This window comes from Hemiscyllium ocellatum, chromosome 22 (assembly GCF_020745735.1).
Source record: "Hemiscyllium ocellatum isolate sHemOce1 chromosome 22, sHemOce1.pat.X.cur, whole genome shotgun sequence".
In the NCBI taxonomy this organism is placed as follows: domain Eukaryota; kingdom Metazoa; phylum Chordata; class Chondrichthyes; order Orectolobiformes; family Hemiscylliidae; genus Hemiscyllium; species Hemiscyllium ocellatum.
This window is the reverse complement of record NC_083422.1, coordinates 27,064,253-27,079,974: the sequence shown is the minus strand read 5'-3', so window position 1 is coordinate 27,079,974 and position 15,722 is coordinate 27,064,253. Positions and strand designations below refer to the sequence as shown.

Sequence of the window (15,722 nt, the reverse complement as noted above, 5' to 3'; positions counted from 1 at the left end):
TACAATGAAGCATATGTATGAGACAAGGAATTTGCAATACCGTGCTTTCACCTCTGGGACTTATGTTTGAAATCAACCTAAAGTTTGTCTGCGATTACATTCTTCATTGTGTCACTCCCAACGTAATTTCCAGTGATGGGAGTCCACAGGATGAAAGTCCCCACAGTTTAACACACGCTCTCACTAAAGTAGGCCATATGAATAGCACATGTTTGAAATGGAAAGGTTACAGCAGTGCATTCAGGAATAATCTTCCACATTCGTGATTGAAGTGCATTTTACAACAAGTCCAATGTGCGTATATGTACCTGTATTTATCCCATATGTACTTGTACTGCAAAGGTGTATTTTATTGGAATGGCTAGTTCAACTGAGAAGTTGGCCCTTCTCAGACATTAGAATCTGTTACTCCACTGAATACATACACACAGAATTGAAAGATGCCATACAACTAGAATGCACAGGCAAAGATTGAAGAACCTGATTTCCAAAATAACTGTTCTTGCCAGTGTTGGACTGGTGGACAAAGTTAAAAATCACACAACACCAGATAATAGCCCAACCTGTTGGTGTTCTGTGATTTTTAACCTTATCTCCTATGAAGAAGGTGTACAGAATAATGCAATGGGCGAAAATTGGGATCATTTGCATCTTTTTTGGGGGGGAGGTGCAAAAATATCCCGAGACATCCAAAATGTCTACTGTTGTATCTGTGAACTTTTGGTACAATTTGCAGACATACACACACACACACACACACACACACACACACACACACACACACACACACACTTCAAAAATATATAGGGTAGGCAGATGATGATGCCAATCAGTATGCAATGTTGATTTAATGCCGATGGTGCCAAGTTGGTGCTTAACAAACCAGTTAATGCCTTCTCTTAACTTTGTACATCAGAACACCTATTCAGCAACAGGATAGACCAATCCAGTATAAATTACTTAGTTACCGGTTTATCTCTGCTGTTTGTTCTTTTGATTCTGCAAGCGTTTGAAGTTTTCTATATTTATTTAAAGTTGCAAAGGCCTACAGGAAGTGGTGTGAAAAGTGCTGAGGACTTCTTTCTGACTTCAGTTCTGCTGCACAAATCAGATATGGGTGCAATCGAAATTGTTCTCGTGGTGAGTGAACAGAAGCTATACAGAGCAGAGGCTACTGAGAGAGGAAGGAAGGCTCACAGCAGGAGGCGGAGATTCAGCGAGGGCATCCTTTCTGAAATTGACTACATACTGCAGTCATAACCATAGCCTGAGAGCAGAGCAATGATGGATTACCAATGGCAATGACACCATGGCAGTGAATTTTTAATACACCTTGCAGCAGTCCCAATAGCAATATTCTGTTGTCGTCCACTTCAACAGGTTGAATTTTAGGTATGACAGCAAAGCAAAGCATAGCCAACAGGCAACAAGTCCGTCTATGAATGACATGGCTGATAACTCCAGGGTGCCCCATACATGTAAACAGAATACAGTGAAAGCCATGCTGTCACACGGCATGTGGCAGAACAGGCCCAGGGACTTAGTATTTGCAGATCCCACCTCTGTGTAATCCTGTCAAGTCGGAGTGTCTTCATCTTCATGATCTTCTTGCTGTTCCTCCACTGCCTGATCAGTCTGACCTTACTGGGTATCAAAAAGGAGGAAGATACAAGGGTGAGGTTGTGCTCAAAGGAAATGGGAAGGAGAGTGGCACATACACTCATCATCTAAATCTTGTAAGTCAGAAGAGAATGCAGAATGAGGACAAGTTAGGGCATGAAATATGATCCTGCTCCTTCAACAGGTCCCTCCTTATCGACTAGAGAGAGGGAAATGTCTCAGTAAGTGTCAGCCAATAACTTTACATGTGGCTATCATGGTTAATTAGCTAGTAATGCTGTAAGCTGTGAGATTTGGGGAGGTTGAGAATTCCAGTAGGTAGGTGTGTGTGTGTGTGTGTGTGTGTGTGTGTGTGTGTGTGTGTCAGTGCAGTAGAACATATGAATATTTGATATGCAATGTTGCAGAGAGAGTTTGCTGGTAGTTAGATGATGAGGCACTGTCTGAGTATAGAACAGCAGTGGCAGTATTATTTGAAGAGGCACTCACTGATCTTCACCACTCACATGGTATCATTGCAACACAATGCCCAAGTATTTGAAGTTTCAGTCCTGGCATTGACTTCTGTGACGATCTGTTCCCACTACCTCTTGGTGTGTTTGGAGGGACTCCAGACACTGTCCCCCGATAATAGCTTATCCATTAAGATTTCCACTGAAGATCTGAGAACCATGGAAGATGTTGTCTTCCAAGTTGTGACATTACTGAATGCTTCACAAATCAGATTCACTTCCGACCTAACTGCCAGAACCTTCAGAGGGAATCTCCTATTTTAAAAAGCAGCGAAGCCTGGACCTGTGAGTATTGGCCCAAATTCGAGTTCCATTTTCAGGTACACAAGATGTGTTCAGACCAGGTCTAACATTTCCAAGTAATACTGGTTACCTTGAAGCTACAATGTACAACTGCCTGAGAGCTACGGTATAATTTCTAAGTGATGTAACATTGCAATGAATGGAAATCGTTTAATTGTTTTTCAGTGACTATGGCATTTCATCCCCTAAATGTTTTCTTGCCTTTAAGTTAAAACACAGAATAGTTGTTAAGGACTGTTGTTGAAGGATTTTTGTTGAGGGAGTTTGACCCAGAAAAATAAAAGGGCAAATTATTATTTAAATGGCAATCAGATTAAAAGTGCATCAGTGCAGTGGGATCTGGGGGTCCTTGTGTATGAGTCGCAGAAAGTGGGTATGTAATAAGAAAAGCAAATGGAATCTTGGCATTTCTTGTAAAGAGACTGGATTATAAAAGTCAAGAAATGTTGTTAAAATTAATGCTTGATTATCAAAAAAAGCTAGTCAGATTCTATCTTGTTAAAGAGCATCATTGTCTGGGCCTCATGTGGTGCAAATGTTACCTGCAACTTATCAGTCCACATTCACTAAATGTGCTACCATCACTAAATCCCCCACTATCAACATCCTGGGAGTTACCATTGACGAGACACTTAACTGGACTCACCATATAAGCAAAAGCAGATCAGAGGCTAGGAATACTGCAGCAAGTAACTCACCTTCTGACTCTCAAAACTTGTCCATCATCAAAACACAAGACAGGAGTGTAATGGAATACTCCCCACTTGCCTGGGTGGGTGCAGCTCCAACAACACTCAAGAAGATTGACCCCATCCAGGACAAAGCAGCCTCTTGATTGGCACCACATCTACGCCATTCCCTTCACTTCCAATGTTCAGTAGCAGCAGTGTGTACCATCTTCAAGATACACTGCAGAAATTCACCAAAGATAAAATCAGGGATGTACACCTGAGGCTCTATAAGGGTCTAGTCTGGCCACATTTGGAGTATTGCAAGCAGTTTTGGGCCTTGTATCTCAGGAAGGATAAACTGGCCCTAGAGCATGTCCAAAGGGGATTCATGAGAATGATCCCATGAATGAAAGACTTAACACATGAGGAACGTTTGAGGACTCTGGGTCTATGCTCAATGGATGAGGAGGGATCTGATTGGAACTTACAGAATTTTGAATGGCCTGGACAGAATGGACGTTGGAAGATGTTTCCATTGGTTGGAGGGACTAGAACGTGAGAACATAGCCTTAGAGTAAAAGGAAGACATTTTAGAATGGAGATAAGGAGCAATTTCTTCAGCCAGAAAGTGGTGAATCTATGGAATTCATTACCACAGAAGGCTATGGAGGCGAGGTCATTGAGTATATTTAGGACTGAGATAGCTGGGTTCTTGATTGTTAACGGGATCAAAGGTTACAGGGAGAAAGCAGGAGAATGGGATTGAGAAACTTATCAGTCATGATTGAATGGTGGAGCAGACTCAATGGGCTAAATTGCCTAATTTCTGCTCCTACGTTTTATGATCTAAGATCCTGAGACAGCACCTTCCAAACCCACAACCACTCCCATCTATAAAGAGAAAGGCAACGTGTTGTGAAAGACTAAACTAAACCCCCTCAAAATATGTTAAGGAGGTAGCCTAGCCCCTAACTTTCCTTATTTTAAAGGCATGTGCCAGGCATTGCATTTCAGATCCAATTTGAATGGTCAAACTATCAGGCTTGAAGTAAAACACACTTTATTCATACATTATGGTTCAAATACAAACAAAACAAAGAGTTGGAATAACTTAATTCTATTGAAAACCTAACAGAATGATAGATTATTTAACTACTAAACAACAACTGATCCAATATACAGAGGAACCTCGCTTATCCAAACAAGGTGGAAGGGCATTATTTTGTTGGGATAATTGATTATTCAGTTAATTGATTTCCTCTGGGACTCAGAGTTTTTTGTGAAGTCTGCTTCCCATTCAGGAGACTAGGCAGCAGCAGACTGCGTGCGAGCTCCCGCCGCCCCCCCCCCCCCCACCCCCCCAACCCTGTCGGCTCCCATCCCGTCCCCCTGTCCACCCCCAATCTCACAGCCCCCTCCCTTGACCAGAGATACATTTCCCTCCTCTCCCCTATCAGCATTCCGAAAAGACCACTCCCTCCGTGACTCCCTCATCAGATCCACACCCCCCACCAACCCAACCTCCACTCCCGGCACCTTCCCCTACAACCGCAAGAAATGCAAAACTTGTGCCCACACCTCCCCCCTTACTTCCCTCCAAGGCCCCAAGGGATCCTTCCATATCCACCACAAATTCACCTGCACCTCTACACACATCATTTACTGCATCCGCTGCACCCGATATGGCCTCCTCTGTATTGGGGAGATAGGCCGCCTACTTGCGGAACGTTTCAGAGAACACCTCTGGGATACCCGGACCAACCAACCCAACCATCCCGTGGCACAACCCTCCAACTCCCCCTCCCACTCCACCAAGGACATGCAAATCCTTGGACTCCTCCATCGCCAGACCATAGCAACATGACAGCTGGAGGAAGCGCCTCATGACAGCGCCTCACCTTCCGCCTGCGAACCCTCCAACCACAAGGGATGAACTCAGATTTCTCCAGTTTCCTCATTTCCCCTCCCCCACCTTGTCTCAGTCTAATCCCTCGAACTCAGCACCGCCTTCCTAACCTGCAGTCTTCTTCCTGACCTCTCCGCCCCCACCCCCACTCCAGCCTATCACCCTCACCTTTACCTCCTTCCACCTATCGCATTTCAAATGCCCCTCCCCCAAGTCCCTCCTCCCTACCTTTTATCTTAGCCTGCTGGACACACTTTCCTTTTTCCTGAAGAAGAGCTCATGCCCAAAATGTCGACTCTCCTGCTCCTTGGATGCTGTGTTGTAGTTTCACCAGGTTGGCAACATATTGTTAGAAATACTTAGTACTAACCCTGGTATGCCCTCCTGCACCCTTCATTAACTGGAGTTAATCCCCCTGATTTGATGGTAATGGCAGAATGAGGATATGCTGGGCTATAAGATTACAGATTGTATTTAAATTTTAAGTCAATTCTGCCTTGGCCCACAGATTATCATGGATGCCCAGTCACTAGATCTATTCAAACTCTGTCCCATTTTGCATGGTGGCCATCCAACACAACATGATGGAGGGTATCCTCAATGTGAAGGCAAGACTTTGGCTCCATGAGATTTGAGCGGTGGTTACTCATATCAGTTTCTCATGGACAGATACCTCTGTGACAAGCAGATTGCAGAGGAAGGGGGTCAGGTAGGCTTTTCCCTCTTAACTAGCTGAGACCCCATCTCATGGCCATAACCTTCAGGACACAGCCAACTCCATCAGCAGTCATGCTATGTAGTCACTCTTGGCAGTGAACATTTAAGTTCTCCACCCAGTATACATCCTGTGCCCTTGCCAATCTCAGTATTTCTTCCAATTGGTATTCAATGTGAAGGATTCATGATGCATCAACTGAAGGAGGGGTTTGAGGCAGTAGGAGACAATCAGAGGGAGGTTTGCTTGCCTATGTTTGTTCTGATGCCATGAGACAACATGGGACTCAGAGTCAATGTTAAGGACTTCGAGTGCAACAACCTCTGGACTGTATGTTATTGTATTGCCACTTCTAGTGAGTCTGTTCTGCCAGTGGTGCAGATCATACCAGGGATGGTAATGGTGGTATCTGGACACTGTGAGTCATGATTCAATGGCTATGACTGTATAGGCTATTATTTAACTGCTGTGGGACAGCTATCCTAATATTAACACAATTTTCCAGATCTTAGTATGGAACACTTTGCAGGCAACCATTATCAGTGCCGAGATCAATCCCTTGGATGGTCCACCTTATTTTGTTCCTGTTAGACCTCGCAATGGTTTGATACAACAGAATGGGTTGTTTGGAAATTTCAGAGGGTAGTTCAGAATCAATACATGATGGTGGCTCTTGAGTCAGCAGGACCAGGCAAGGGTGGCAGATTTACTTCCCTAAAGGACATTAGTGCTGAATGCTAATGTCCTTGTTATTATTCGACATCATCACTCCTCTGAAACCAACCGCAGTCTATCATTCATTGCTACAGGCTGCACTTTTATCCCCCAGCCCCTCTCTCTCATAAGCCAGCAGTCAGTGAAATGAGTTGATGTGGTGTGGACCATGCAGTTCACATATTGCTCTTGAAATCCCAATAAATGCACCTTGTTCAGTCAGGTGCATCTAGGTTTTTAAAAGGGATCTAATTAATAACAAAAAACAGAAATTGTTGGAAAAGCTCAGCAGGTCTGGCAGCATCTGTGGAGAGGAATCAGAATTAACATTTCAGGTCAAGTGACACTTCCTTAGAACTCACTGCTGAGCTTTTCCAGCAAGTTTTGTTTTTGTTTCTTTTAGTTTTTATCTAATCAATATCTACTGCTGAACAACAGATCTGGCCCAAAAATCACTTTATGTTTGTTACATGACTCAATTACGATTACTTATCAGATTTTGAACATCTTTTTAAGTAATTTTTTTGTTAAGTTTCAATTTGGGCCTTCACCCCTTGCCTATATCTACATTCCTGTATAATGTTTAGTCGGCAATCTTAGTCATAGAGTCATTGAGTCGTACAGCATAGAAAAAGACCCCTCTGTCTAACCAGTCAATGCCAAACATAATCCCAAACTAAACTAGTCCTACCTGCCTGCTCCTGGCCCATATCCCTCTAAACCTTTCCTGTTCATGTATTTATCCAAATGCCTGTTAAATGTTGAAATTGAATGTTGAAGGAGTTTTGGTGAGTTTCTGTTTTACTATCCCTTCCATCGGAGAAACCGTTTCTCTCTGCTTAGTCTATCAAATGCCATCATAATTTTGAACGTCTGGCACTAAATCTTTTGAACCTCTTCTAAACCAGCTTTTTCATGTAAGATATTACACATTTGAACAGAAGCTGGATATTTTTGCCCCACAGGTTTTTTAAAAAATTGACGCTTGAGTAACTGTCCCTTTAGAAGACTTCACTGCATTCCCATATTGAACAGTAAATCACATTCCCAGTAAGTTCCAATCCATGCCAACAGGCTTATCTTAGCACTTCCAATTCCTGAGTTGGCCATCTATGAGAATTGCTTAATGTGATTGGCCGCTGCTTGGGTAATATTTCTGTTGTGGATACAGTGTGGAAATACCATAAATTTGTTGCATTTCCTGTCACTGTTTTCGGTATGGGAAAAAAGACATTTTGAAAATTTTATGTCATGAATGTACTGAGTTGGCCAGTAGGTTTGAAAATGTTACTTCAATGTATTTTTGTTACACAGCTTATAAAGTGATGACATCAATAGAAATGTGTTTTATTCTTGCATTGAAAATGTAAATCAGTGTTTTGAATATACTGACGCAATAATTTTCTTTTCCTCACTACAAGTAATGGCTTCCATGTGTTAAATGTGCTCCACTTGTTTTTAAGGGCTAAATAATGGAATGTGAATGCTCAGGTTTTCATCACAAGGTTGTAGTTCTTTCATCATAAAAAAGATTATTGTGAATTCAGAGATCACAATGAACATATTTGGGGACTAGGGTTTTTTTTTCCATATTCTGCATTCCAGTACAATCAATTTCCAGTTCTATGTAACAAAAACAGGAATTGCTGGAAAAGCTCAGCAGGTCTGGCAGCATCTGTGAAGAGGAATTAGAGTTAATGTTTCGGGTCCAATGACCCTTCCTCAGAACTCCAGTTATCTGTACTCAATCACATTTGCAAATGTAATCTCTCTCCTGTTTTAGTTTTATCACATTATAGGTATTCTAAAAGCAAGAGTGATAAGATCATAATGATTCAGAGTAAGATGAAAAATGATTTAGCCCACCAAATCCATTCCTTTCAAAAACCAAATAAACCAACTATCACAAATCCAACCCACTTCATTTCATCTGTAGAAGAAAAATTCTGCAAAGTTTGTCACTGTCACTAAAAGATGAATGAAACAAAATGTCAGAGTAGCTAACATATCTTAATTGGACATTATCAGTTGTTGACTTCACATTCTATTTGTGATAAGTTCATCCGTCTGGAAAAATAATATACTAAACTTTGCCAAAATGTCCACAATTCATCAAACAGACTAACATTTGTATAAAATTTTTCATGACATCTCAAAGTGCTTTGTAGCCAATGAATTGCTTTTGAAGTATTGCTGCTGTGGCAAGGTAGGATGCTGATTGGTTGTACCTGAGCAACCTCAAACCTTAAGAGAGCTTGAAATCAGTTTGAATCTGAATCACAATGAGCATGCGTGCTACATATCTGAATTTGGTATATCTAAAACATGACCACATCTATTTCAATGCTCCTATGATTAATTAACATTCCAGCATAACAGGTTTGCTTCTGCTTTACCTTCATCACCTTTTCAAAGCTGGCCGAAAAGCCTGAATTTAAAAAGTACTGCACGGACTGCAGAATGCACTAGGTGTGAGTGAACATGTCATTTTGTTTAACCCTTTTAACTTGCACTTCAGCCACTCTCTGTGATGTGATCCAAGTAAATAAGGAGATCAAATAGATAAAATGGCAGAGGCAAAGGCTAATGATTTTCCTGTCAGTCAGCTCTTAAAACTGGCCCAAATACAATGAGTTAATTTTCTGATGCTAATCCGAAAGCAGAAATTTGTTTGCCATGCAAAATACTCAATATCTTTGGATGCTAATGTTATGATAAATATCTTTTTGTTAAAGCTGAAATGTTCGCATGTTGGTCATATTTCAGATACTAATATCACACCTGCAATTCAGGTACCAAAATCGCAACTCTCTCATTCAGTCTCACGCCTTCAAACTAAATTCAATTTGTACAATATCGGAGATATATGCTGCAGCTCTATATAGAACATAAAATGGCAGTACACCAAGGAGCTGCTGATGGTGGGGGAGGGTGATTGAAGACAGAGAAGATGCTTTGAGAGTATTCTATGTTAGGCACACCTATTCTATGTTAGGTGTGAAATAAAACACACTGAAAGAGTAAAACCATGTAATCCATTTGCTGTTTTATGTTTATCTATTTGCTAAAATATTTATTTGCGGTACTTGTGTAATTGCTAATTTATCTTTACAATCAAAATGACTAATGATTTCACATGATATTTGTGTTTATGCCTCCAATACCTTTAAATAATGTTGTGATCAGCATGATTGGTGCTTCGAATTATTATTTGACATCACTGAAACGTTACTTAATCACATTGTGCAATTCGTCACAATATCTCCAAAACCGTTCTTACCAGTGCATATGGTATGATTTGTGCTTAAATACTGAAATTAACAAACAGCATTTTATGGATTCAATGAATATAAATATTGTCTTAAGATAAGACATTTCTGTAAATAATTTGAAGTCCTATTAAGTCACTTAAATTGTCTATTTATCAAAGAATTAAATATTTTAAAAATCTAGGTGTTGTCTGCATCCAGTCAAATCTGCCAAATGATGAAAAAAATGTGGAATGTAATAGCTGAACAAAGTTGTATTCCAATGTACATGTTAGAAATTAAAGTTTAACTTCAGTCCAGATTTAGTCATTATTATCACATCTGTCAGATTGTTTAGAATTGTAATTTGAAGCATGATTGTGATACAGTTAAATTGGGGAGGAAAAGCTTGAATGTGTACCTTTCTATGTTACACTGTTCAGATAATACTTGATTCTAAGTTTCCTTTACATGAACATGGATGTATTTTACAAACCTTTCATCAGAAGTCAATGATCAGATTCTCCTAATACACTAATAAAGTTTAATGCAATTAATTGCAGAGTTCAGTGTCAGATGAATGAATAAACGTGGCAACCAGCTTGTTACTGATATAATTAAATGATGTTTCTAACATTTACGGATTGCAATTGTTGGTCATCTGGTGAACAGCTAAATGTAGTATTTGCACATTATGACAAATATTGGCAGTCAACTGTAGATTAATATACTTATTATGATGAGTAATCATTCTTCAAGCAGTCACTCTGCATAGTCAGATGCTACCAGTAAAATCACATCTCGAACAGTAATAAAACCAAAATTCTCATGAACAAAGCATGAAATTTAAAATAAACTTACATAAGGGAGTAAACTCAACACTAATTTGTGGCTGTTCTATTCTGCTCTTCCTGTCACAGCTTATGATGTCATATGACCACACTACAGCTTTATAATTCAGAGCCTAATATCCCTTATTCCCCATATGGACTTTATTTCTGTTTCAGCTGTGCAAAATTCTGTGAAGTGGTTATTATAGCTCTGAGGTGATTTTTTTTTAATAAGTAAGATTTAACAGATGTATAATAATTTTTTTCTAACGTTAATCGCAGATGCCAATTATTGTACCCTGTCACAGAGTGATCTGCAGCAATGGACAGATTGGTAATTATATGGGAGGAAGAGGAAATCACCTCAAACAATGGCTACTGACACATGAGAAGCTTCTGAAAGAGAGCCGAAAAACATCTCAGGGACCTTGTCCAATGCTGCCACACAGCTAGAATGTACGCCAACAATATTCAGAATAAAACAAGCTCTTAACACATCCACTATTATTTAGGGAATTTGTAAATATTTGAGTGACTTAAAAAGATAAAAGAAACTTGAGAGTCAGATGCGTGGTGGCACCACTACTATATTAAAAAGCCTGGATTCATCCTGAGGGACTCTGGCCTTTCTTGTTTTTACATTTTACAGAAGAATGAGTACAGAGATCTGTGCATGTTGTGTATGTTGTTCCCATCTACAGGCTTTTTTGTTCTATTTTTAATGCCCATTAAAGCAAGGATAAGGGAGTGGGAGGGGCATGGCAAATGTTAGGTGCAACTGCCCCTCTAAGGAAGCATCTGGCTCACAGAGGGGACAGCTGACAGTCTGGAGCCCGTGTGTTACTGGGAGCAAAATGAAATCCTGAAGCATCAGCTCACATTTCTTTATTGCTGCACAGCTTTGTATTTGCCCTGTATGGAATACTGTACGTTCACACAATGATTGTCCTGTCTCCTCTGATTGTCATGTTCCCACCAAAATAAATCTTTTCCATAAACACCTTTTGCAAACTGGTCACAAAATATTGAAAGGGAAATCTTTTGCATGCTCTCAATTTGTTTTTAAAAAATTGTTACATCTTTACCAATCCATTTTTGTTTTCATTTGATATGTATTTTTCAGGCCTCATGGAAAAGGTACAACTTTAGCTTTGTATTTTTTTGCTTGGTAGTGTTTTTTTTTAGCAGCTACTGTATTAAGACTGTTAAAAATGTGAATGTTTCTCTTCAGTTGATTTCTTGGTAACCCCATGTAACCTGGTTGTGTAGACCTTTGGTGCAGAAACAAGTTATTTAAGCTAAAGAAAAGCAAAATTGTATGTATTTGATCAGCAAAAAATAAAAATAATGTATTTCAATTATGTTTTTGGAATATCTTCACTTGTTGTGAGGTCAGGCTAAATCACGGAGCTATGGTACAATTTGGTTAGTAAGGCTTTTGTTTCCAGTGCTCTTTCATTCATAGAATAAAGTAAATAATTTTGTGTGTTTAGTTTACAGTTGTCCTATAGGTTATTTTCCCATGGAAATTATTTTATTGGCTAGATGATTAGGTTGCGGAGAGGGAACTCTCACTGGTACTTTCTTTTCCCACTGAAGACGTTGTTTGAGCAACGACAGTTATCCTGCCCGGGGGAAGATACATTGTCCTGCCCTTTCATGCTCCCATTTGTTCTCATTGTTAGTCAACATGAGCACATGCAAGGATGCGATAATTAGTTTATTCAGAATGCAAAAAAAAAGGAAGATTTGAAAAGAAAGTGCACTGAACAATATAATTTGAGGGGAAAAAACTGTTGCGTTACATAATCACAAATTGTGTCAAATGTGATTCATCATAGAATAATCAATTAAAGGTCACAACCTGTCCTAATTCTTTGCAAATAGACACCTCTTCCTTAAGAACTTTAAAGTGGCAGTGAAGATATAAGGGGGAGCAGATAAATTACATACTACATTGGGACTGCCACACAATTGATACAATAGGATTTCCGGCTGTTACACTGATCAAACATGATAGCCTTTAAATCATATCAGAACAAGGTACCTATACTATGATACCCCATGTGAGAACACCTACGTGGGATGGAAAATGCATCCTATCTTTTTAAAAGGGTGACTTCTCACTTTTTTATGTTACGTGGGAGGTTATGCATTTATCAGCTATTTAGTTTTTCATGTCTCTTTTAATGGTGTTATGGCTTAATGACCAAAATGTTAGTTTACAGAGGACTGGATTCAATATAAATATATAGAACATGAGAGAATAACTAACCTGCTAAACAATAGAACTAATTGCAATATATAATCTAAATTTGCTTTTTCATAGACACTATTATCACTCAAAGCACTAAAACAAAAGTAACCCAAGTAAATCAATGCAAGTCATCAAATATATTTACTGCATGAAAATGTTCTCCATAGTATTTTAAGGATATTAAAATCATAATCAAGGCTGAGGTGTTAGTGCCTATTATGTTACTGCTTTACACATTTTTTATTTCCCATTATTTTTATGACTTTTACAAACAGAATAGATATCTTCAATTTTCTAATTTGTAATGTGGCTTACTTGGTATTGATATTTCAATTTTTAGTACGATACATTTAAGGTTTTCTTTTGAATAATAAATGAAAGATAATTCATTAAAATAGTTTCTATAAATAAAAGATAAATCTGACTCTGAAAAATGTAATTTGCTTTCAGTCTTGCCAGTGTGCGTTCTCCGGTTCATCCGAATTGTGGTTCACACATGTTAATAATGGCTCTGTGAGCATCCTTTTTCCAATAGAGGGCAGTAGAGTTTAGAGGAATTACACTACAAATCAGAAAACACTCATAAGAGCAGCTTTATTCTCAATTATTTCAATTTTGACCTACAACTAGAGCACAGAGTAGCTCCACAGAAATTTACACGCTGACTTATGTTGCAAATTTTCAAACAAACTGCGTCACAAGCTCATTCCTTTGTACACAATCACTTTTTTTTGTGCTTATATGTAACGCTGAGCGACTGGCCGCAGTTAGGCAGTAAGATGAAGAATGGCCCTTCTTTACCTTCTGATTTCTGATATTGCTAATGATGCCCAGGCTGCAGTCTGGAGTGAGCATTAATGAAGGGGGCTATGACACTAGAACCTCGAGGGGTTTTATTTAAAAAGAGAGGCGAATATATACTGCCACTTAGGTGTACTTCCAGCCTGCCCTCTTCAACCATTATTACTGATTCCACCTTGTGATTTTATTTTTGTTTAATGCTAGACATTATTTGCCATGATCTTCCATGAAGAAATAGTTAACTCTCGTGTGAAGCTGCAAAGTGCTGGAAAAGCTAATGGTGATGTTGTTAGCCCAATTGTTGAAAGAAAGAAACGTCCTTCAGCCTTGGAATTGGGTTCCAGTGACCTATCAGATTTCCTCCCCTTCAGTCTTCCAGTTCTTTGAACTGCTGACATTGAGACACTGTGCAGTCAGGCACGACAGCTGTTTCTGCATCATCTAATACCAACACATGCTGTTTTAGACCATTTTGAGAAGGAAAGATAATGAAAGATTCAAAAATAATATTTGTTTTGGCATAGTTATCTTTATAATAAAATAGATGCCCTTGACCACGGAAAAACTGGATTTTGAGATAGGGTCAAGTTTGTTTACAGACTATGTGTTGAGGTTTAAAAGAACTCTGAGTGTTTTTTTTAAATTTAAAGCCACTCCACAGGCCAGACTAAAGAATGATTATGCACTTTGTCAATGCAAAGAATAAAAATGCACTTTGTAACAGCATATTAATGATGTACGTGAGTTATATATTGTGGAATTTTAATCCTGTCTTAATTTTGATAACTCTTAATACTGTTCAAACGCTGCTGAATCAAAAAAGTCAGCATCAAGTGCAGTGATAATAGATAGAAAATTAACAGAGGTGAGTTAACACCTGCCAACACCTGCCCTCCCCCATCCTGGTGCTACCTGACCATTGAGAAACAACAGTAATGGGCACTGAGATGCTTTTGAACACCAGAGATCTATAAAGCACATGGCTTGAGTCCAAAATATACAAGCTGGAAGACTACAAAAGGACAAAAACCATAATAAAAATACATTGTAATCTGACAGAAAATAAGTTTTTCTCCCTTACCAAGTTTGTATTTATATTTACATTGAGATGGTTACATTTAGTCTAATAAAGAATTGTTCTTTGCTTTATGACTTATCTTAGATGTCTTTCACACAAGACAACGTATTGTATAGCCATATGCTTTGATGCCATTTGTATTGAATAAATGATGTCTAGTCACATCCTAAGATAAATAATACATTTCTAGTGATGGATATAAAATTCTTTTAAAAGTGAAGTAGGAACACTATTATATGGCTAAGTGTTTCTAAACATATAATTCACCTACCAAACCAGCAATGAGAAAGTAACTTTTGCAACAGAGGATTATCAAATACTTTCACGACTATTGTAAAACAAACAAAAATAAAAATTATTTTCTACAACGCAATCACTAAATTTAAAAGGAACCTTTAAGTGTTACCTGTTTGATTTCCCTCAAAATATGGTCAATGAACAATGGTGCATTGCTGTGATGTAATGACTTTGTAGCTATTTGAATCATCAACATTTTGAAAAACTGCATTTTTTTATTCTAAATTATTTTGCACCTTAAATGCTGTTGCATATTTTCATTTCTTTCTGAGTCTGCTAAATCTTTGGCCAGAACAGCTCCTAGTCTGTATGAAATTGTAGAGGTGGCAGTAAAATACTTAGGTTGAGGCCAAGTAGTGGAGAAATTGCAGGTACTGATGTGTCTTTAAGTGACTGAGGGCAATAGTCCAAAGTCTTCTGGACCAAGTGGCACCAGCTGCAGACAGATGGAGCATGTCTGGGCTCCATCACCCTCAGGTCTGCATCAGACAAGAATCTATATATTACGGTAGGAGAATGGATAAGGAAATAAGAAATGGCCACTATGCTGTAAGGTGAAAATTGAAATGCATGTGGCATGCTGACATTTGAAATGATTTATGGATGGCTATTGTTAGTTGTACCTTAAGTTTATATGGGGTGCAATATCATTTAAATGATGTAGAAAAAAAATCATATGTAAATGATAATTAAGTTCAGTCATGTTCATTTCTATATGAGAAATCTAGGCCAAGTTATTTAGAAAGTGTTCTGTTTTCTTTCTATTTCAA

The 15,722-nt window shown here is 38.8% G+C and overlaps 1 protein-coding gene across 2 annotated transcripts in view; it reads left to right on the top strand.

Moving 5' to 3' along the window:
- Window positions 1–11,846, top strand: part of mgmt (O-6-methylguanine-DNA methyltransferase) — a 422,602-nt gene extending 410,756 nt beyond the window's left edge. For both annotated transcript variants that reach the window (XM_060842420.1, XM_060842421.1), the window contains one exon: window positions 10,802–11,846. In XM_060842420.1, coding sequence (XP_060698403.1) covers window positions 10,802–10,972 — 171 coding nt within the window. In that variant the 3' untranslated portion in view covers window positions 10,973–11,846. The remainder of the gene's footprint in view (window positions 1–10,801) is intronic.
- Window positions 11,847–15,722: the final 3,876 nt, after the last annotated feature.